General features: G+C 37.9%; 2 protein-coding genes across 6 annotated transcripts; one reads left to right on the top strand and one right to left on the bottom strand.

Annotated features, from left to right (window-relative positions):
• The first annotated feature begins 16 nt into the window (after positions 1-16).
• LOC110859023 lies at positions 17-8,205 on the top strand. Of its 4 annotated transcripts, none has more exons than XM_022107891.2 (7): positions 4,046-4,538; positions 4,603-5,571; positions 5,647-5,862; positions 5,993-6,235; positions 6,313-6,500; positions 6,569-6,728; positions 6,907-8,205. In XM_022107891.2, the coding sequence occupies exons 2-7, from the start codon at positions 5,370-5,372 to the stop codon at positions 7,032-7,034; spliced, it is 1,137 nt and encodes a 378-aa protein (XP_021963583.2). In that variant the 5' UTR covers positions 4,046-4,538; positions 4,603-5,369; the 3' UTR covers positions 7,035-8,205. The 4 variants fall into 4 exon arrangements, 2 of the variants coding, with proteins under 2 accessions (XP_021963583.2, XP_035714952.1); XM_035859059.1 differs by having other exon boundaries at positions 6,802-8,205; XR_004836919.1 differs by lacking the exons at positions 5,647-5,862; positions 5,993-6,235; positions 6,313-6,500; positions 6,569-6,728; positions 6,907-8,205 and adding exons at positions 17-78; positions 1,180-1,374; positions 1,467-1,529 and having other exon boundaries at positions 1,683-4,538; positions 4,603-5,360.
• A 152-nt stretch (positions 8,206-8,357) lies between these two features.
• LOC110858883 lies at positions 8,358-10,891 on the bottom strand. 2 transcript variants are annotated; one of them, XM_022107769.2, is made up of 4 exons: positions 10,544-10,891; positions 9,730-10,355; positions 9,543-9,668; positions 8,358-9,472 (listed from the first exon to the last, which is right to left on the bottom strand). In XM_022107769.2, the coding sequence occupies exons 1-4, from the start codon at positions 10,809-10,811 to the stop codon at positions 9,467-9,469; spliced, it is 1,026 nt and encodes a 341-aa protein (XP_021963461.1). In that variant the 5' UTR covers positions 10,812-10,891; the 3' UTR covers positions 8,358-9,466. The 2 variants fall into 2 exon arrangements, with proteins under 2 accessions (XP_021963461.1, XP_035714953.1); XM_035859060.1 differs by having other exon boundaries at positions 8,358-9,668.
• Positions 10,892-23,248: the final 12,357 nt, after the last annotated feature.

The raw sequence follows: 23,248 nt of genomic DNA, 5'->3' as shown, positions 1-23,248 counted from the left end.
CTTATGAACCCGTGGTGTCGATTTATCGCTCAGTGACACGCTAACGTACTCATTAGTTAACTGATTTTGACCAGCTAGGTCTTAAATTAACTGGGGATTAAATTAACGACCCCCCTAACATTATGAATTTTGCCCCCTAAATTGTGGAAATTAACCCTCATTGATTTTTGCCCCCACATAATTAATTTTTTACCCTCTAAATATCAAACAAATCCCCTTAATAAAATGACCGGATAAATACTGAAAATCAAGTGTAATTACAGATATTTAGATCGGACTTATCAAGGATGATCAAAATAATTTAAGTATTAATCAATGAAAATGATTTGGAGCACATTTGTGGGCTCCCTGCATTCCTTATTTCTCTGAGTACCTTCCTGTTTTGATTGAAACATAGTAATGTTCATCAGTTGTGATCTACGACCGACATATTAATCAAATGGTTACAACGCTTGCAACCAAGGAATCAAAAGTGTGTGATACGTCGAAATGACCTTTGAGGTCATAATGGTGGTGACCGTTGAATTCGGGGTTACTGGGTTAAATTTCCCTTTGGTTGACCGTACTTCAACCTTTACATTATGTTACATTACCTATGTTACATTTGGTTTCCTTGCGTGACTTTTGAGGTTAAAATGAAGGTCCCGATTGATTCACCTCTATGTAATTTAACCATCACGTGACCTTTTGTGACCATTGTGATCTTCACAAGTGTGATCTAGGGTTTTAAATAAAAATAACAACCCAAAGGTTTTATTGGGTTTTTAGCAATAAATTCATCATTCGACTCAAATGGTGTATGATATTATTGAATAACACCTCAGTCATTGTGGATGATAACTGATGAACAGTACCATGTCTCAATTCAGGAAACAAGTACATACCCAGAGAAAGAAGGAAAGCAGGGGCCCACCAAAGTGCTCCAAAGCTTTTTCATGGATTAATATTTAAATTATTTTAAGTATTCTTGACAATTCCGACCTAAATATATGTAATTGCACTTGATTTTCAGTATTTATCCGGTCATTTTATTAAGGGGATTTGTTTGATATTTAGAGGGTAAAAAATTAATTATGTGGGGGCAAAAATCAATGGGGGTTCATTTCCTCAGTTTAGGGGGCAAAAACCTAAACATTAGGGGGGTCGTTAATTACATCCCAATTAACTGTGTGGGCAAAGTCATGGATATGTTCAAGTTCAAGTTGAAGAATGACCATTGAACTTGAATGAATAATTTCACCTTTTAATAAATCCTTTTTCGGGCTCTGGAGAGCTGTCCTGAGAGGTATTAATTCGAGATACTCGCAATAAAATCCTTTCCAAATTGTACGTTCATTCCCTATAAGCAAATCATGTCCGCTGCGTAAATGTAAAGTAAGCGTTAATTTGTTAAAAAATTAAAGTCATCTTGTAAGAATAAATATATTCATGTTGAAATTGTTACGAGTTGAAATAAACTGTCGTAGAACTGCCGGACTTGAAGGCTGCTGGTCAACGTCAAACGTGTCACATTAAAAAAAAACTTACCGGTAACCATTCTCGATAACTCTCGCGACCTCTTGGTTTTTCGATAACCATAAATCTTATATACTTACAACTAAATTTTTCAAAATGTTTTGAAAAAATTTAGTTGTAAGTAAATAAATAAACTGTTCAGTTTATTTATTTTTACTCCTTTATAGCGAACAAAGACACCGCCGTGGGATTTTTTAACGAAGAACGACATCAGCTTAATATCGCTCACTCCTTGGAAAATATGGCGAAAATCGAAGCCCCCAAAATATCCAGGCTCCTCCTAGCCTCAAAATTCGACTGTACCAAATTTGACAAATTCTTAGGTTGTGGTTCATTTGGCCTCGTCCTCCAAACCAAAGACACCATTCCAACCGCTGTTAAACTCATTCTCGAAGACCCGGCGGATGATGTCATCATTAAAAACATTACTCGTGAATATGACTGCATAGAAGCCACCCAGACCAACTCTTACCATCCAAACATAGTAAAAACATTAAAATATGAGCAAGGATGCGTCCTAACTTATCCAGATTTTGAGCGACTAAGAAACTTACCTAAATCCGAAAATTATCCCGTCCTCCAAGATTGGCTGGACCTTTCGTTACGAAGAGAACGGCGTAAAACGGCACCTTTATCATTTTTTATTATGGAAATGGAGCTTTGTGGGAACAATTTACGGTCCTGGATTGAAGAAAAGTCGTCCCCTACACAAATGGTACCCTACACCACTGCCAACACTCAATTTTGGATTCTGCACGATATCATTCAAGGTTTGAAATTTCTCCACGGCATTAAAATTATTCATCGCGATTTACGTCCTGAAAATGTCATGTTTTCCGGAAATGGATACGAATTTCCCGTCAAGCTAGGAGATTTCGGGCTAGCTCGGAAAGTTCATTCCCAGGGCAGTAAATCCAGTAGTTTCACGACTCACCCAGGGAGCACGCTGTACAACGCGCCGGAAACATGTACATCAAACTACGGCCTGCAAGCCGACCTTTACTCGCTGGGTCTTGTAATATTGGAAGTTGTCAGCTTAAAAGTGGACAACGAACGGAACAGGCTGTTTAACATGGTTAAGGAAAAAGAGAGCTTCGATGTTCCAGATCGTCACATGATTTTTACCGATTTGGCTAAATTGATCACTTCATTGACAAACCAGGATCTCGCGTATCGTACCAAAACCATTGATGAAGTTAACATTATGAAGAAAAGATGCGTGATACACGAATGTATCGAGAGATTCATAGGACGAGGCAGATTCGCGTATGTTTTTCAAATACGCATCCAGTCAGAGGAGCTTGTGGCAAAAATGTTCTTCCAAAACCCAAAGGAAAATGACAAATGGTATGAAAAGTTGGAAGCGCACTGTAACAATTTGAAGGATAAACGACACCTAAACATTGTCCAGATTAAGAGCGCCACACACGTGCCCTATTTTTATAAGGAACTCGGCGAAATTGCAAAACTGCTGGCAAATTCGGGTCATGACAAACTCGCTGAGGAAATCAGACTTCTGAAAATTTATTCCAAGCCATTTATCTATGCATCAGTATTCGTAATACAGATGGAGTTGGTTGGTCCAAGATTGCGCGATTGGTTAAATGCCAATTCTGGTGGATCCACGGAGCTTCTAGCTCAAAACCAAATGCAAATAGTTCAGGATGTTCTCGAGGGTCTAAAGTTTTTGCATTCTCTGCGAATAATTCATGGCAGTCTGAAGCCGGAAAGTATCATGTTTTCCCACTCGACTACAAATGTGTTTGAATTTCCGGTCAAAATTAAGCATACAGGGACACCAAGTGAAGAAGTTCAAGCCAGTCAGCGATACGTCGCACCAGAAATTACAGAGGCTCTACCTGGTGGCACATTCTGCGCAGATGTGTTTTCACTTGGTATAATTATCCTGGAAACGATCACCTTAGAGAAAGATGCATCTCTGTCAAAATCAGACCTAGAATCCCTCACGTTTCCCCCACTTCTTTCAATAGGACAGCTGATAGCCTGCATGACAAGCTCGCAGCCTGACGAGAGGCCACAAATTGGACGTATTCCAATCTCAAAACAACGCACGATCGCTTTCATCAATGAAAAAAGTAGTAACATCAATCAATTCTCTGCGGCCAGTAGTACTGATGTCATTAGAATATTGTCAACTTTGCGCGGCCCCGACAAGATCACCATCATTCTTGATAGCAATTCCTATCAAGAAATTGTCATAGACACAAGCAACGTCGAGCTACGGGGAGAAGGAGGAGTGGTTGTGGATGGAATCAAAATTACTCACAAAGCTTGCGACGTTATAATAAAGAATTTAACCATTCAATTCGATCACCAAGTTTTAATTGATACCGGTTGCAATCGAAATGTCCTCGAGGAGATCCGGTTTCTTGGTAGTAAGCAACTTTCATGTACTTGTGACGTAAGAGGAGATCGGAATCTGCTACACCACGTGGAATTTGATTGTGTCGAAAAAACCGCGATTTCAACGTCTGGAAACGACAAATGTGTTTACAAATGTGCAAATTAATCAAGCCAAATTTGCCGGGGTTCATGTGAACGGGGTGAGAACGAGATTAGAAGATGTAACGTGCAAAAATGTGGTAAAATATGGAATCGCTATATTCACGGTTTATAATCTGGACGACAAACTTAGAATGGGTGGAGTGGACTTGACCCCGCGGCACGTGGGGGAGGTCACATTGACAAATTGCGTAATGGTTTCTAACGAGAAAATGCCCAAAATGGAATCGACATGTTACGACGTTGGAAAAATTGATGTGTGTCCTTGCGGGCTTGCAGTACTGACGACCGGGTATGAGGGGGTGGTTGCCATAAATTGTGACTTCGCTGGGGTCCTAGTCCGCCACGGTAACTCGGTTCGGATGGTGAAGGTAAACACGGGAAAAATTGTGTTGCTTCAGGGGAATGGAAACAAATTTGAAAACTGCAAAGGTGACGTGGTCTACGACGAGATGGGAACTGCGGAATTGGTGGATTGTGAATTTGGTGAAATTATCAAGGTTAGAATATTATAAAAATATAAAAATTCCGTAATTCTATTAATTAGTAATTATTTATTTGAAGGGTCCTGTTCCAGAAGGGAATGTCTCGATTGCAACGTATAAGACGGCGTATTAATGAAACCGAAATTTGCATTGACTTTCACAAGTGTTTTTTAAGTCATGGTGTGCGTAATATTTGCGTTACCGACATTGGTTTACTGACGCATTATTTACCGACTAATTATTTACCTTGACTTACCCAGTCCTCACAATATTCCTATAATGGTCTGCGCATTTAAACCAGAGGAAATTCTTGCTCGGCTAGTAAAGTTTACAATTCAAATATTTATGGACCGATTTTAAAAATTTAATAAATTTTTTAACGTTATGGGTTTACAAAACTTTTTATAATAATATATTTTTAAATTCTTCCTACAGACCCAGAAAGACATGAACCCAGTAAAACGGGAGTATTTGATCAGATAGGCTGTAAAAACCGGGTTTAGTAAAATATAAGTTGAATATGGAGGTAAATACAAAGTTTTACTCTTGGGTTTTACAGTAGTGAGAAATGTGTTAAATGTTCGATGTTAAACTCCAGTTTTAATGAATCAAAACGACTAAAGTAATACACTCACGGAGAAACAAATATATTACATACATTAAACTCTGAGACAGGCTCCCAATATTCTTCTCCGTATTCATACAGTAAAACGTCCGTAAAAGACTGGTAAAATACAGGGGACGCAACTCTGGTTGGCCGTTATTTTCCCTCATTTCACACTTCTTCCGCACTCATATTAGTTAACGATCCTCCATCAATATTCTCTTCATTTAACTGAATTTACAATGTTTTGCATTGTCCATTTTACGGATCCCAGTGATAACAGTGTGCAAATTGTTCCTGAAATTTGGTTGGATGCTACCAGAAAATTTTGCTACTGGCCAGCCGGACCCAAAGCAAATAAAATTGCTTCCAAGTTAATTAGTCAACTTGCTGCTCCACAAGAAAATTGGCAACTGCATCCGATTCAACTTAAACGTAGCAATGGTAAGTTTATGCTAATTTACTTCTATAACTTTTAATACATCAATTATAATTTATAATTTGTTAAATAAATTATAGTTCGAGATTTGAAGGAAGGAAAAGCCCTAGAAAAACGTGCGGAGGAGGAATCAAATCTCGAGTCGTCATCGGATCATTCTGGGGGGACATCTTCGCGAAAGAGAAAGATATTTGAAAGAAAGATAAGCATAAAAAAGAATAAGGGGAATGAGGTATCGTTAGAGGAGGAAGACAATCTGAGGTTATCGCCCGCATTACCATCAGACGAAGATGAAGGTATGGAATTTTACTTAACAACTACTTTCGTTATGTTTATTATATTATTATTTAAAAAAACACTTGTGCCTAATTGATAACACATTATAGTGCAAAGTGGTTGACATTAACTGCTAATAATTACTCACAGGACCTACAGATCACGGGTCATTTTTGGAATCAACAACCGTCACCACTCCTCCCGAATCTGTGCCAGTGAATTCACAAATATTTTCGCCTCCGGGGGAATCACAAGTTATCAAAATTTCTGTATTCCAAACTGAGGAAGACTTTATTGTGAACAATTCAGCCGACGGCGATCTGGGCCAAGAATCTGAAGAAGGAAAACTACCACCTGGGACAACTCTGCTAACTTTGTATACACGGCAGATCGGTACTAGACCTCATTTAAGTCATTTCCGTAATTAGTCAACGAGAAATTATTAACAAAAACTTAAATTTTGTATATAGCGCTCGAAAAATATCTGCTCACTACCGTCCGTGAATTAAAGGATGATATTCAAGAGCTACTTATTCGAACTAAATCGACCTCAACTAGGGTGCAACTCAATGTCCCGGTAAAATTGCCACTTGAATCTCTGACGGATATGAGAAGCTTGGAACACTGGATGGCTGATAACAATCATAAAACCAGCTTGGTACAAATATTTGATAATTATTTTAAATTGTTTTGCCAAATTTTATTAATCCACAATTGCTTATGTAGGTTGACATGTTTTCATCCTTTGGGGGCAAGACACCACAGAAAGTTGTCACTGGAATTCTGCAACGTCTATTCTCAAAAGAATTAGCGGTGCAAACAAATTACATTGGGGTTCACAATAAAATTTGCTTCAAAAGTTCTCCATTAGCTGCTGCGGTTCTAGGTTAGTTGTTAAATATTTCTTAAACATTTGCATATATGCCAGGATTTTGAATATTGGGGTTTATAATATGTAGGCATGTGTAATAATATTGCACACATGAGAATTAATTTACACTAAGCGGAAAGAAGCCATGAGTACAACTGTAATTCAGATAATAAGTTTTTTTGCTGATAACTAGACGGAGCTTTGGAAAATCCAGTTTGCCGTGCTTCCAAGACGTCAGAAATTGTTGCCTTCATTCAGACTTGGCTTCAAAATTCTCGGCCGCCGAAATCCCAACAGTCACCAGATAATAACTCATCCTAATGTCGTCATATCGATCCAAGCGCCGCAGAATCATCAAGGATGTTCAGTCCACTATTAATTCGTTAAGTAAAATAAGTCCTGAAGTTTTGGTTACTCCATTAAGAAGTGTGCCATCCTATAAATATGATTTTTCTTTGGGTAACAGCAATATTCACAGTCTAGAAAATGTAGTAAGTCCTTCAATTGAGTTGACACCATCGTCAGCTTCTTCTCAAGTTAGCCTGAAACATGCATTATCGCATTGGGCAATTTCATTTAACATATCTCATAACGCACTAGATTCTTTATTGCCAGTTTTAAATAATCATCTTCCGGACAATGAAATTCTTCCCGTATGCGCCAAAACATTATTACACACTCCGAGAAAAATAACCGTGACTTCCATTAAACGGGGGAAATTTAGTTATTTTGGTATTAAAGATCAAATTCTTAGGGTTAGTTGTTCTAGTTTTAGAAATGAATGTAAATATCCCATTTTAAAAACATTTGTAAATTTAAATGATTCAAATGATTTATTGTCAATAACTGTAAGCACGGACGGATTCCCAGTGTGTAAGAGTAGCAATACGCAAATGTGGCCAATTTTATTTACAATTGACCAAGTCAAAAATATGTCCCCAGTACTGGCCGGTTTATTTTGCGGCGAGAGTAAGCCATGTTGTGTTAAAGAATTTTTAAAACCATTTATTGAGGAGGTTAGAGATTTAGAATTAAATGGGCTCACTGTTGATTCTGTTAAATATAGATTTCGAATAAGTGCAATTATTGCAGATGCGCCTGCGCGTAGTTTTATTAAGGGGTGCAAAGGGCATAATGGTTATCATTCTTGTGAGCGCTGTATTGACGAAGGTGAATACAATGGGCGAATTATTTATTCTGTTAAGTCTAGTACGCTTCGATCTGATGAATCATTTAGGGCGAAACTTGACATTGATCATCATGTGTACGACTCACCATTGGCGATACTTAATGTTGGATTGGTTAGTCAAGTCGTTATAGACTCAATGCATTGTTTTTATTTAGGAATTATGCGTAAACTCTTAAATATTTGGATTTCTGGGCCCATAAAAAATCGTATGCAATCTAAGAAAGTTTTCGAAATCTCGGACTATTTATGTCGTATTTCCAAACATGTTCCTTACGAATTTAACAGGAAGCCGCGCTCATTAAAAGATATTAACAGGTTCAAAGCTACAGAGTTCAGACAACTTTTATTATACACAGCTCCAATGGCCTTTCGTGGCATTCTTTCTGACGAAGCCTATATCCACTTTCTAAAGCTTCATTCAGCTGTATATATTTTATTATCTAACAACGCTCATGTGGATGAGTGGAATAATTTAGCAAAAAGTTTATTAGAAAAATTCGTTAGTGACATGAAAAATATATACGGAGCAACACAAATTGTCTATAATGTACATAGCCTGTTACATATTTCAGATGACGCAAAACTTTTCGGTAGTTTGGATAACGTTAGCGCATTCCCATTCGAAAATCATTTGCAGTTTTTAAAAAAACAAGTCAGAGGGAAAAAACTTCAGTTGGAGCAAATAGTTAAACGAGTGGAAGAAGCCCGTAATTCTGATTATTTGCAGTCAAAGTCCGCCAGATGCAAAAATTATGTACAAGGTAAAAATAAAGTAATCCGGCGATATTGTTTAGAAAAATTTAGCATTGGTACAAAGTTTGGTGATAATTGCTTTCTGGATGGGGAAATGAATATAGTTCTCGTTAAATCAATAACAATTGATGACATAGGTAAACCTAACTTCATTTGTCAAAAAATTCTTACTCGAAACACTGTGGGTATGTATCCGATTAAGAGTAGCAAATTATGTATCTATAAATTGTCGTTAAATTTATCTAATGATTTTGTACTTAATAGTAATTTGTTGTTTATGAAATGCGTTTTGTTACCGTATAGATTAGATTCTAGTTGTTACTATTGTATCCCGATGTTAAATAATTACATTAATCCTAGCCGTAATGGAGTTTTGTTAACTTAACTTGTATAGAGTAATTTTTTTTGATTATTGAAGAGATAATAAATATGTACAGATTTGAAAACAATTAATGTGTAAAATGATCGTAATTTCAGAAATAATACAGTAATATAACGTCTGTATTCATCGAATACAACACGAGCATAAAACAAGCATATAACTGACCCTCAAACCCAAGAGTAATACTTGTGTTTTACACGTTACATATTCCCGTTATTGTTACGTGCCGGTCTGCCACAATACGTAAAAAATACGTAAAAATCATACAGGGTGTAAAACAGGCATAATATGGGAAAATGTCTTTCTGGGGAGCTGGTAACAGTGGTTTTGCGATCGGATACGATTTTTGATAGCTAGGGCAAGGGCATTCCTTGACCAAAGGACGGAATGTAATTCTTAGTCTCTAACTTTGTTCTCCTCAATCAAAAGTCATGTCTGGAAATCCCATGCATACTTTTCATTACTCGGTATAAAGATTTAATCGGAATTCTACATATGTATTTACCTTCTTCGTAATTTCCCGAGGCTCTGAATTCTTTGTTGTCATATCTTCAAATGTAGAACTTGGCAACTTAAATCTGTCATCCGCTTTTGCTGTAGCTACCCTGTCCTCCACAGTATTTGATGTTCCCTGTTACATAATCATTAGTTAGGTTATATGTACGATGGCAATTATTCAATGATCAACTTACCTTAAAAATTTCTTGAAATCTACAGTTCCGAAACTCCGTTTGCTCAACAAGATCATAGAGGATCTTACCCTGGCAATTTGTAACGGTGTGTCCACCACTTTTCAACAAAAGTATTTCCCCACATGCCACATTCTTTAAGCTGACTCTGCTCTGACGTCGTAAATCAACTCCGTCAAAATTGCAGTCCACCACGTCGACTTCGTTACTATATCCATCGCAATAAAATCCGGTGGGATTCATATCCACCTTCTTAACTGGATCCTCCTGCTCTTCTTTCAACATTATTTTCGGAACGTCTTTACATGTCATGACACAATTTTGAATCGTCACAAAATGCCCCGAAGTCATGATTCCCGCCCGCGTGAAGTTTTCGCAAACAAGATTTTTCAACATGGCCCAATTCCCTGAATTTCTCACAGCTGTTCCCGCCCCCTCAAAGAAGATATCTTGGAAAACGTTTCGATTTCCCCACGTTGAAACGGCCAGTTTCTCAACGTGTCCAAACGTGATGTTTTTTATGACGTTGTCATCCCCAGTAATTTGAAGAATTGGAATGTTTATATTCCGTTTTGGGGAAGGTGGTGAAACGCCAAAGAAGTAAATATTTTCCAAAATTATGCCACAACCTGTGGGAGAGTATAAATGAGATATGGTGGTTGGAAAGAGTGGCACAAATATGAAGAGTGGCTGTTAGCTCAGTGGCTAAGGCGTTCGCCCGGTAGCCGAAAGGTTCAGGGTTCGATTCCCCTAGCAGCCCTTTCTTGATATTTTTGCTCACTCGGAAATTTCCAACCAACATATCTTGCCCACAAACCTTCGTCCACGGTTACAGTGGCGTCCAGCGCGACGGACAAATTTTCTAGTTGAATTTTAGAAACGTTTCTCTTTATCACAATTCCGGACACGATTGTGTCACTTTTATTCTCTCCCGTTAACGTAAGGTTGCTTTGATGGATAGTAATTTTGTCGTATAAACCTCGTTTTAATAGGATTTCTAATCTTCCAGGTCCAGAGACGGAATGGTTGGAGAGCAGTAGTTGTAAGTCTTCGCTGGTATTTACAAATCTTTTTATATTGTCCATAATTGTAACTATTTTGGCGTATTTAATTGTTGATCAAACTCTGTAGAACACGAAGCGATTTGGATTTTACCTTCGCAACATGCACGGCAGAACTGGGCCATAAATTACAATGTGTGCGATCAAATATCTGTATTTGCAGAGAACGTCGCTGCACAATTTATGCATAGCATGGAATAATTATGTATCCAGTAAGCCAGTTTATCTCGAGATAACGTTATGGCGTTGGGAATATGTATGTATGTATTACGTGATGACTAACTCTTTCCACGTAGACTGGGACGTAATATGTAAATACGTACACTCAAAACAAAACGGTGTCAATATATGACTTAACCGCCTTGGTTACAATTGTGATTCCGAGTAGTAATGAATTTTTTCCGTCCGGTCATAACATTATAACTACCGGTATCAAAATCATCATAACTCGGATTCAACATTGTAACCAAGGAGGTTAAGTCATACATTGACACCGGCGGTGTTGATTTGACAAATTTTTGTTTTGAGTGTATTAGTTAAGCAAAACAATGTTGTTTTCCCTGCCACGAAGCTCTGTCTATTTATGCAAACGATAAATACCAATAAGCAGTGAACTATCTAAATTCGTGCGAATAAGGATGATAATACATAGATGTAGTATGAAATTTGCAAACAGATTTCGCGGAGACATTTGCACCCGGGGTAGAAACAAAGTAGTAAATTTGGAAGGTGCGAAATTTGGCAAACTTAGAGCACATTTACTCCTGCCCCTTTAGGTGCAAAAAAATTGCTGGCAAACATTGGCCGCGGAATCGATGGGTCAGAAACATCATGTTTCCCATTTTGTTAAACCCTTCCTCAAGTATACCCAAATGTACCCTCGATTTCCGTCGCCACTGCAACGCCAAAACTGAGCATTTGGAGGGAGTGTCTTTCCCAAATTTAAGTCTAATTTAATTTGTAATCGATTTACACCACCTTAACCTCTTTCAACTTTATTTATCTGCATCAAAATTTCCGTTTAGTACGATATTGAATTCATAACTACATTTGGTAGCAACCAATTAAATTTCCATGATTTTCTGTAAAAACCCAGTATTTATTTCAACCAGTTTCCAAGTTTTGAGTTCCCTGGCGAAAATCACGAAAACTCCACTTTTTAACATTGGTCGGTATAGGGAAAATTCAAGAATTTGTGCAGAAAAATATCCAAAAAAGTCAACTTTTTACCATCGAGTTTTCCACAAAATACCAAAGAAACACTCGGATTTTGAGAAATTTTGAGAAAGCTGCATTTAAAAAAAAATACGTGATATGACGTATTCGGTCCGCAAGCGACAGTCGTCATGGTACTTCATATGACAAATTTGGTATGCAACGGATTGTTTTTGATACGTGATATGACGTATTTGGTCTCTTAGAGACATTTTTTGAAATACGTCATATCACGTATTTAAGTGAAAAGAGGTTTAATCAAAATCTGACGGCATACGTTGGGCGAACTCCGTTCAAAATAAATCACGTATGTATGCTTATCTAACTAAATTCAACGTATCAGTAATAAATTTATCACTTTCACGGCAAGACTAATGCAGTAATCACACAGTTTAGAGTGATAACAGGAGGAAAATCATTACACAAAGTGACGGTGCCAGACCTGAATGAGCACTATAAAAATTTCGATAAGTTCAGTTGCTCTCCCAACCTTAAACATTTGGTCGACGTATTAAAAATATTATATTGCTATTTACAGTGTCACAAGTTATTAAATAAATTTATTCAAAATGCATTACCATGATGCTGAATTACTTGTTGAGTACGATCCCAGGCGTCACCCAACAGTAACAATTTCGGTGTTGCCTTCCAGGATATTCAAAAGCATGTTACTTCGTGAAATGGACAACAAAGTGTGGCACACAGGAACACAATTCTGCCCAACATTGAAGGACAAAAGGTACTTAGTAATCAGAGTCAGAACTTAATCTCAAAATTGAGTTGGTGCAAGCCATGTTAAACCCAAATTATTAGCTCGCCTTGCGTACTATGAGAGCCATTGAAGTCCTCTTGTCCGTCTGCCCGACTCTGTCAAGGTGTTAGCGACCATCAATTTATGCTCATTAACCTCTTAACGACGAAGTATACACATTTGTGTAGTATTTATTTTTCCGTTGAGGACGAAATACACAAATGTGTGTACTGCAAAAATTTCCTTGACACCATAGTTTTTTCAAAAAAAGAAAATTTCGTCGGTATTTTGTGGAAAACTCGATGGTGAAGAGTGGATTTTTTTCGACATTTTTCACCCAAAATTTTAGAATTTTCCCTATACCGACCAATGTTAAAAAGTGGATTTTTCGTGTTTTTCGTCAAAAACTCGAATATTGGAAACTGGTGGAAAATTTTAATTGGTTGCTATCAGTATAATTATGAATTCCAAATCGTACCGAAGGGAAGTTTTATCTAAAAATTAGTAGTCCTAAAGAGATTAAGCAAGGACATGTCCATTTTTCAAGTGGCACCATCCGTATCGAACAAACGCAAAATGGTGGAAAATAATAGGGAGAAATGATGCAATACGCACCAAAAGCGTGTAATAACCGGATGAAATAATACACCGGACCGAGTCGAAATTATGCCAAATTGATGGACCTATATTCCTCGCTTATTTCCACAAATTGGTGCAAAATTACAGCAAAATTATGCATCTACTTTGTCCGCATATTCTGCACTATTGGTGCAAAAAATTTTTGTCTCCAATTATTCTGTCAGTATTACAGGACAAGCTACTTCTAACGTTACAACAGTTTATTTTAAAGATTTGGGATGTCAAACTAATATGGTCAACAAATAATCTGGGTTAAACATCGTTTGCGTTGCATTTTGAGATAAGGTACATATGTAAATACCTCTCCCATTTTTTAGTACACCATCGGAAAACCATTTCTTACTTGGGAAGAGAAAAGCAAATTCATTGGTCTCCCATTCTATGAGGAAGGTTGGAGTCCTGACGGAAGTCAGAAAATGGTCAGCCTGTGCGAAATTTTGTGTATCGAAGGGAGGTTTTTCCCCACACCGATAAAAGTAAGTTAACAAAAAATCGTGCGCACAGTACAGTGGTCCGAGCATTATAATCTTACCCTTTTATGAATGTAAGTTTTATGCCGTATATGTAAATAGGGTCTAATTGTTAAATACGAAGTTTTCGCGTGGAAAGTGATCAGGGTCAAGAAAACCCTCAATGGTTTACTGGGTTTTACTCAATGTTTAGGGAGAAATAATATATATAACTTACAACGTTAATTTTGTCAACTTTTTCTATTTTTCATATTTTTCCTTGTAACATAACGGCTAAATATGTAAGAGGAACACCCCTCATAAGGCTAGTAAAATGAAACCGCTGCCGCTGCGTAAGCTGTAAATTGTGATTTTGAGATCAGGAGGGAAATTCCGAAATAAATACATGTAGAAATCTAAGGACTATTAATTAGAGGACTTAATTCGTGTTAAAATAGTACCTGCAAAATTCATTCTATCAATTTATCTGGTTGGCTTCTAGATAAAACCTGGTAAAACCCGAGTAAACCCTAATAAAACCGTAGTAAAACCAAACAGGAATAAAACTCAGAAGGGAAGGTCCCCGACTGCTGCTCGTGTCCAGGGTACCCACCAGTAAGGACATTAAAGCAACCCTCGCTCATTTTCTATTTATAGGTTTTATAGCAAATGCATGCAACTTTTAGCATGCAAATTTTATGCATGCATTTTTGCATGCAAATTTTATGCATGCATTTTTGCATGCAAACTATTTTGCATGGAGTTTTGCGATGCTGGGGGCTGTCCCCCCCAGGGGGGTTGCAGATGACCCCAGCGCAGTTACCTGTGCGCAGTGATCTTTGACCCATAAAAAAAGACCGAAATACATGTACATATATAAATTAATCAACTTTTATGGCGTTGTGTATATGTACTTGAATATTACGCGATGACTAGCTCTTGGCACTCTTTCCACTTAGACTGGGGCATAATATGTATGTATTAGTTAATTAAAACAACGTGTATTGTTGTTTTTCCGTGCCACGAAGCTCTCTTTCTATGCAAAGGATAAATACCAATAAGCAGTGAGCTAAAATCTTGCCATTAAGTTGATTATGATTTCAATAACAACATGTTTATCACAAAAATCCAGCATACATACGACTTATAGGTAAACAGGTGTCAATTTAGATTGCTAGAGACAATTCGGCAATGTGAAGAGAGGAAAGAATTGAAATAAGTGTCCAAATTTCTGGGGATGTGAGGGAGGCAATTTTGAAAGTAGAGAGTTGGTTTTTTGCACAACATTAGCTTAGGACAAAATGCTCGTTTGTTTAAAATTGTTACCCGCAACGGCATTCCATTCCGGCGTTCTTCAAAGCCAAAATCGTTATAAATATGTTAGATGCCTGACCCTTCTGTATAATTTGTTATCGTTTGCTCCAGATCTTACTCAAGTTTCGATAACATGACAACGCAAATTTACTGTAGCGTTTTCCTTTTAATCTCTATTTTTCCCGTCAACGTCTACTTCAATTTACAAAATATTGGCGCTTTAGTCCCCCTAAGGTCAACAGTACATATGTATATTAAGCTACTTTAAAACTGACATTCAAAAACATTGGGAAGCTAAACTATGTATTGCAATTTCTTCTGCAAAACAAATAATTCTCAAAAGTGTCGCACAAAGTTTTCGCACGGCATAAGTTATGCCGCATAACATTATTTGGAATCGATATTAAGACATTCTGGGATTGTGCTTGCAAATTAATCTTTAAATATTGTTCTTCGTGACACATACTACGCAGTAGCACAGTTTCATTATTTTCTTTCTAGGGTGGGGCAGTGTTCGCAAGTATGTATGGGTGGGCAAACCCATTTTTTATGGGTAAATTTAAATTCTAAACGCTTAAAAATTCAATTTTAATCAATATTTAATGGGGTGAATATAAAACTTTTCCCACGATATATAGTATCTTCCTTAGGATGTGAAACATCTTTAGGAGCGGTACTGGTACCTAAATATTTATTTAGCTTAATTATTTGAGAATCTATCGCTTCAATCTATCTACAGCTCGCCCAAGAGTAAATATTTGTATTTACTCTTCTTGAATGAATGACTGAATAACTTCCATGCAAATTAGTGTTTAATTATATGCCACTCGGTTTCGATTATATATAATCAAGATCTACTTATCCTTTCCCTTTCCTTAAACTTAGATCAACACCAGTCTGATTTACCCGATTATCTTCAGATATCGATTCCCTTGACAAACCTGAAATTACAGCAATCCGTATATGCCGCAGATGTAAATATAATTCATAGAGTTGGTTAATGTAGACCTTTCAGAATCTTATTGGTTTAAGATTTGTGGCGCAGGAATTTACATAAAAGCACATAATGAATGACTAAATGCATAAAGAAGAATAGTGTACATATATGTACATACGCATCAGCAAAATCCCAAAATTGAAAATGGCTCAGCAGTGACATATACATATGAATAATTGATCACTAATAATTATCTGTTATCTACCCATCCGACTAGAACCGAACTGCGAAAGTCAACAGAGCTAGTGGCGAACCAGAATTTATGTATTGTACGTTTTCATAAACCTTACTTACAAAATCCTTGAAAATTTAACTGCGTTTAAATATCTAGATACAATCGCAAACATTTCAAAATACATGGAACTCTTAGGGCTAAAAGTATTTGAAACCCTCGTCACATCACGCACGTTCCTGTATTCACATTCTCTTATCTAAGATAATTAATCTGAATAACCCATTAATTCAGTAATCAATATTGCTTCTCTACAAAGTAACAAAGTCGCTTTATAAACCTTTTTGACAATTTATGTACGTCACCAAGTGAAACCTCTACACATTACGATCGCCAATTTACATTTGAATTTCACTCTTCGCACTGCTACAGCTCAAAAATGTATCAAAGAGAATTTCTCCCCCTCCTCACTTCTCAAGTGAGGAAGTGCTTACGTCTGAACTGCATACCCTTCGAATTCGACAAAAAATCCGGACGTTTCAAAATAACCAAACTTTGCCAAACAATTCGAATTTTTAAGTTGCAATCCGTCCTTAGCGTGGTATACTGCGGGGCAATGATGTTCAACATCTTCTACGGTCCGCTGACACTGTCCGAAAGGTTGCAGGGGACTTGTCTTACTCGTCACTTGTATTACTGCATCAATTAAAAGATGGAATTGGTCGATTGACGTCGGCCCTATCCAAATCGTTAATGCGTTCCTGGACTTCGAGGAAAGAATTATAAAAAGTAAGTAAAATTTCACGGGATTTTTTTTTTATTTTTACAATTTAAATAATTCTAGTAAAAATCTTATAACCATATCTATAGGCTACGATTTTTGGAAATGGTCTTATACAAATTAGTAGCCCTGTTAGTAGCAATGAGTAAAAATGATAACTGATTTAATATAGTTTTATTTCTAGGTTTTTACCCTATATGTAATTTTATGCTTTTAATCGTTTCTGAAGTCATTTGTATACGTTAAGAATCAGTTCTAATTTATTGAAAAAAATTTTTGCTGTGACTAAATATATTTGGTTATGACTTTGAGTTCCACTACTGATCTCTATGAATTGTATATATTACATCCAGGTCTACCACTGATGCCAATTTCAATGGGAACCAGGACAATGAAAATATTTATCCTCTTGATACAAATGTTGGAATTCGTATATCCAATTCTTCTATGGTTCTTGGTCCGATTTCTTCCCTGCACTCCTCCATTCATCTTGTCAATGTTTGACAATTGCGGGGGTGGTGAGGCTGGAGGACTGGCGGAATTTGTAGTGCACGTTTTCGAAACCTGGTTGATTGCTCACACTCATTATTCTGGGACAACTTGGATTATACATGTTCTGTTTGTAGGAATATGTTTCATTCTGCACTATTTCCAACTACTGAGCAGATTAAGACTATACATACGTAATTTCAAAATAATATGTGCGAAAGAATATGGTAGAGTTCTTTATGCACTCGGCGATAACAATGATTTTGGTAAAGATTTTACACAAAGTAGTCGAAATACAGGTTTGCTTTTTGTAAAACTTGTTTGCCAAAAGTATCACTGACAAGGGACACTCACGACCTGTCGTTTGAGTCCAGGGTACCAACTATGTTTTTTAGAATCTACTAGGACCCCTGATGAAGGATTCATTCATATTTCCGTGTAAAACTCATATTTGGCCCAATGGCGTATCGCTAAACTTAAAAATTTGCATTTTCGACCAATTTCAAACCCCCATAACTTTTGCAGTTTATGTCGGATTTTTAAAAGTTTATGCTTAAAATGATCAGAAAAGTCGAAATTTTAGAGAAAAAAATAAAAGTAAGAAAATTTTAATTTTTGAGATATTTTTAGCATTTTTTCGACGAACCCGAAATTTCGAAATTTTGAGAAAAAGTTAAAAGCGATAATTTTGGGAAAAATTTCATAGAATACGAAAGTTGAACTCCTTGTCATGATTTTTGCCAAAAATTTTGAAAATCCGTCCAGGATTTCAAAAGTTATGGCGGTTTTAAAATGAAAAACCATCAAATTTGGCGAATTTGGCGCCACGCCATGACGCCAAATATGAGTTTTACACGGAAATATGAATGAATCATTCATCAGGGGTGCTAGTAGATTCTAAAAAACATAGTGGGTACCCTGGACTCAAACGACAGGTCGTGAGTGTCCCTTGTGAGTTACATATGTACATATATTCGTTTTCTCATAAATCACGGATGAGTCACATATACATATACTCCAGCAGTTAAATAAATACGATCACGTTCATTTAAATACATTTGTACACTATAAATACGTACATAAACTACAAACATATTCACATTCATCTCACTCAATTTATTACGATTTTGCTAAAAGTGCAATGTGAAAATCAACTAAAACGATTTTTCCGCACTATGGGACAGTCTACGTCTTCATTTGTTGAACCCTGCGGGACACCCATATACCACTATCTCATTATCGTCATTATCGTTTATTACCCAAAGTAATACCGCCTTGTTGAAATACATATGTACATGGGGTATATTATGTAATACCTCATTACCTTTTTAAATTATTCCAAAAGTTTAATTAAATCAAATTATCAAAGCTCTTACTGGATTCGTAATATTTGTACTGCTCGCCATTGCTGCAACGATACACAACATTTTCGTCCTTACCTTGGCATCCAGAGTAAACGCATCTTCAAAAACCTGACATAAAACATAAAATCTATAAAAAAAACCTCGATTAACCGTTAGACTAGACAAAGTTATCAAAAAAAAGTATGTGCTATGAAACTCGTTAAGCCCTATTATCTAGTAGGGTAGTTAAAAAACGTTATGAAAAATGTTATGAAAGTAGTTTCGAAACGAGCACGTGATAAAGAAATTGCAAAACCTAAAGCGAATATTTATTGTACTTCTTCGTAGAGAAGGAAGACATTTATGATGGTCGTGTCACTAACAAAAATTCATAAAATTAATTAGATATGTAAATAGCAATTCCCTTTGTTCTACATCAAGTGTGCCTGACAGATATAGAATGAAAGTTTGAAAATATGTATTCAGATATTTTGTTGTTAATCATCCTTAATTTTTATGCAAGTAATGGAAAAACATGTTATCAAATTGGCAGGAGTAATTTCAACTCCACTTCACATACGACTGGATGGATTTCCAATAAAAAATTACTTCCAACAATAAAATGGATATATCGTAACGAATAATTTCAAACAAGTTTAAAATGTTTTATAACTCATAACATTCTGTAAGCTTTGCCAAGGACCAGTTCAGTAGTTCTGTTGAAAGTAGAATCATAGTCTCACTTTGTCTCATTTTCCCCATTTTATTTTATTATTCGAGTATCCCGGTTTGGGGATATTTCATCATCTTTCTGGATCTTTCTGGAAGCGTGGTGAACGTGTGTATGATTGGATTTTTTCTTGGTTTTTTAGTGCCAGTGCGATTGTAGAGTTTGTACTGAATGTGTCTCTCTAAATCTGTTCTCATTATTCTAGTTCAATTTAATAAATTACCTCCAAGGAGAGGATTTTGATTGAACATTTACATGTTTACTTATCTCACTTAATAAGTCACTCGCAGTTCACATTTTTAAACTGAGAAGAAAAGTTAGCTGGTGGTTAATTATTTATCTCTCAACATTAGTGGTGACCTCGACGTGATAGTCGAGTGTCTGTGAAAGTGAATAAGTGATAGTTGTTCCTGATATCAACAAAGTTGTAGGAACATTGTTTTTGGTGCAACCCTTAGCCGACCATCCTGGTGACCAGTGAGAGCTTTGCTGACCTGGCGAGGAGGCAGGAAGGAGTACACCGACGGATATCACCAGTTTTGCCTCTTTGAGGACCCGACCCTGAGTATTCGGGGGATTAGCAGGTGATATCATTTCTTAATTTATCGTTTCCTGACCCAAGTACCGGAGGAGAGCATTGTCGAATCCGTGCGGGAGGAAGAAGACCCAGCCAAAGGACCAGCAGGAGAGACGTTTGTTGTAGTTATCACACGTTGTTTGATTTGCCTCTTTGAGGGCCCCATTCTGAGCATTCAGGAGTTGATGAGGTCGTAGCGTTCGAGAGGGAATTCTACACGTGTATATACTAATTGTTTCTTTCTGTTTGGGTTTGTTGTTTACTGAGATTCGCTGCGATGGACCGGCTGACGAGGAGGAGAGCTCCACTGCGGGCAACCATCACAAAAACGGTAAACGACATTGATGAAGAACTGGAAAAGGACCCACCAGATCAAGAAGTTCTCAACCTGAAACTGAACAAGTTGGGGAGGCTGTTGACAGAAGTGGGGGACCTGGACCAGAAGGTTAAAGATGCAATGTTAGATGCAGATTGCACCGATGCCGAATACGAGGCAGAAATCAACGTCATTCAAGATTAAGATGAAGACAAGATTCATGCTACGCGATTCAAAGTGGAGAAAGTGCTTCGACCAGGAGGCAAAACTCCCAGCCCACCAGCGAGTTTCTACAGTGTAGAGTCTGAAGGACATCAGAAGAAGACCTTCAAACTTCCCAAGATTCAACTGAAGAAGTTCAGTGGGGATTTGAAGGAATGGCTAGGGTGGTGGTCTCAATTCTCTAAAATTGACGAAGATGAGGAACTTCACGCTAGTGACAAATTCCAATATCTACTGCAATGCATGGTGACTGGATCAAGAGCAAGAGGACTAGTTGAAAGCTTCCCAATGACAGCCGAAAACTATCCCAAAGCAATTATCGCCCTAAAGGAGAGATTCGGAAAGGAGAAACTTCTTCAACAAGTTTATGTCCGTGAACTATTAAGATTGGTCATCGCAACGGCCAAATCTAAGGAAAAGATAGTTTTGTCCGAACTCTACGATAAGGTGGAGACACAGCTACGGGCCCTGGAGTCTCTCGGTATCAAGCCAGAGCACACCACCCTGTTCCTTTTCCCGATGGTGGAATCATGCCTACCTGAAGAAACCCTTACGACCTGGCATCACAGTCCGCTACGGAAAGAAGACGGAAGCAAGCTAGTCCCACCAAAGAATGAACTTCATTTTCTCATGGAATTTTTACGTGAGGAAGTTGAAAATGAAGCAACGATGAGGTTAGTCAGAGCTGGATTCGAAACAACAGCAATTCATGAATCATCAGGGAAAGAGAAAAAGAAGAACGGATCAAAGGCGGAAGTTGCGAAATCTAAGAACAATGAAGATAGCATCCCAACCGCTGCCGGACTTTTTGCTGGACAGAAATCATACACGTGTATTTTCTGCAGCAAGTCTCATCCAAGCCCTGACTGTTTCAAGGCTCAGAACATGAATCTTCAAGACAAGAATGAACTAATTGAAGTAAAGAAAGCCTGTTCTATTTGTCTCGGCACTGGCCATCGCTCAAACAGTTGCAGGACCCCCGTCAAGTGTATTTTGTGCTCAAGGAAGCATCAGACAGTAATGTGTCCAGAGATTTGGTCACTGAGGAAAACTGGACACAAGACGCCAGAAGCAGAATCACCAACAACAATGAACGGGATGGCCATGAATAGTCACGCATGCTCCGGAGATGTTCTACTCCAGACGTTAATGGTTCGACTCTACAATGAGGGTGGGGGATACAAAGTAGCAAGACTCGTATTCCGGGTGCGGATTGGTGACTGGTGGAGACCACACCCCTCAAGAAATGACGACAGTCCTGGGATTGAAATGGAACAAGTGCCTAGACGTCCTGATGGTAGAAGTACCCAAAGTGGATCTGCCAGAACTAATTACTAAACGTGTAATTCTGTCCCAAGTTCAACAGATCTTCGACCCAATGGGATTTTTGAGTCCTGCAACATTGGTTCCCAAAATGCTCTTACAGAAGACGTGGGAAACGAAGATGAAATGGGATGAGGAATTAAGCGTGAACCTCAAGAAGGAATTTTTAGCATGGTGGAATCAAGCATCGGATTTGGAGCAAATTCACATCCCAAGGTATGCGATCAGATCCACACATGACAATCTACAACTCCACACCTTCTGTGATGCCAGCCAAAACGCCTACGCAGCAGCGGTGTTTATCAGAGTCGAAACAGAAGACGAAGTGTTCATCCAGCTACTTCACGCGAAGTCGAGGGTGGCACCAATCAATAAAGTGACAATTCCCAGACTTGAACTTTTGGGATGTACTATTGCTACACGTTTAACTTCAGCTGTAAAAAAAGCATTGGCATTTGAAGATATCCCTACATTCTACTGGAGTGACTCCACCACAGCGCTCGCTTGGATCCGGAGAAACGACGAGTGGGGGACTTTTGTGGGCAACAGGGTGAAGGAAATTTGTTCGCTTTCACGTGTAGAAGAGTGGCGACATGTTCCAGGGAAGTTAAACCCAGCGGATTTGCCATCAAGGGGATGTTCGCCGTCGGAACTACTTGACAGTCGTTGGTGGGAGGGTCCAGGGTGGCTCAAATCCCCAGACGACGAATGGCCACTGCAAGCAAGTGAAGCAAACGAAGAACAAATCATGTCCGAAGCCAAGAAGAAGTCCATTCAGATGAATGCAGTGGATACCCTGAAATCTTTGTGGTACGTTCGCTATTCGTCATTTACCAAGAACGTCCGTCTAGTGGCACTTATCATCAGATTTGCCAACAAACTGCGGAAGAAGAGTACAGAGAAAGGAGAGTTGAAACGGTGGGAGCTTGAATCTGCAGAGGAGAAGTTATTCATCCTGGTCCAGCAAGAAACTTTCCCAACTACACGTGTACCGGAAGATGTTATTGCTGGCCTGCGTGTATTCAGGGATGAAGATTCAACTTTACTCCATGTCAAGACCAAACTCACCCATCGAAATGATGACACCAACATTTTTCGTCAACCCGTGCTACTCCCGAATTCACATCCATTGGTGGACCAACT

The sequence above is a fragment of the Folsomia candida genome, unplaced genomic scaffold (genome assembly GCF_002217175.1).
Source record: "Folsomia candida strain VU population unplaced genomic scaffold, ASM221717v1 Fcan01_Sc023, whole genome shotgun sequence".
NCBI classification, from domain to species: domain Eukaryota; kingdom Metazoa; phylum Arthropoda; class Collembola; order Entomobryomorpha; family Isotomidae; genus Folsomia; species Folsomia candida.
Note: the sequence above shows the minus strand (reverse complement) of the source record. Positions and strands in the feature narration are given on the sequence as shown.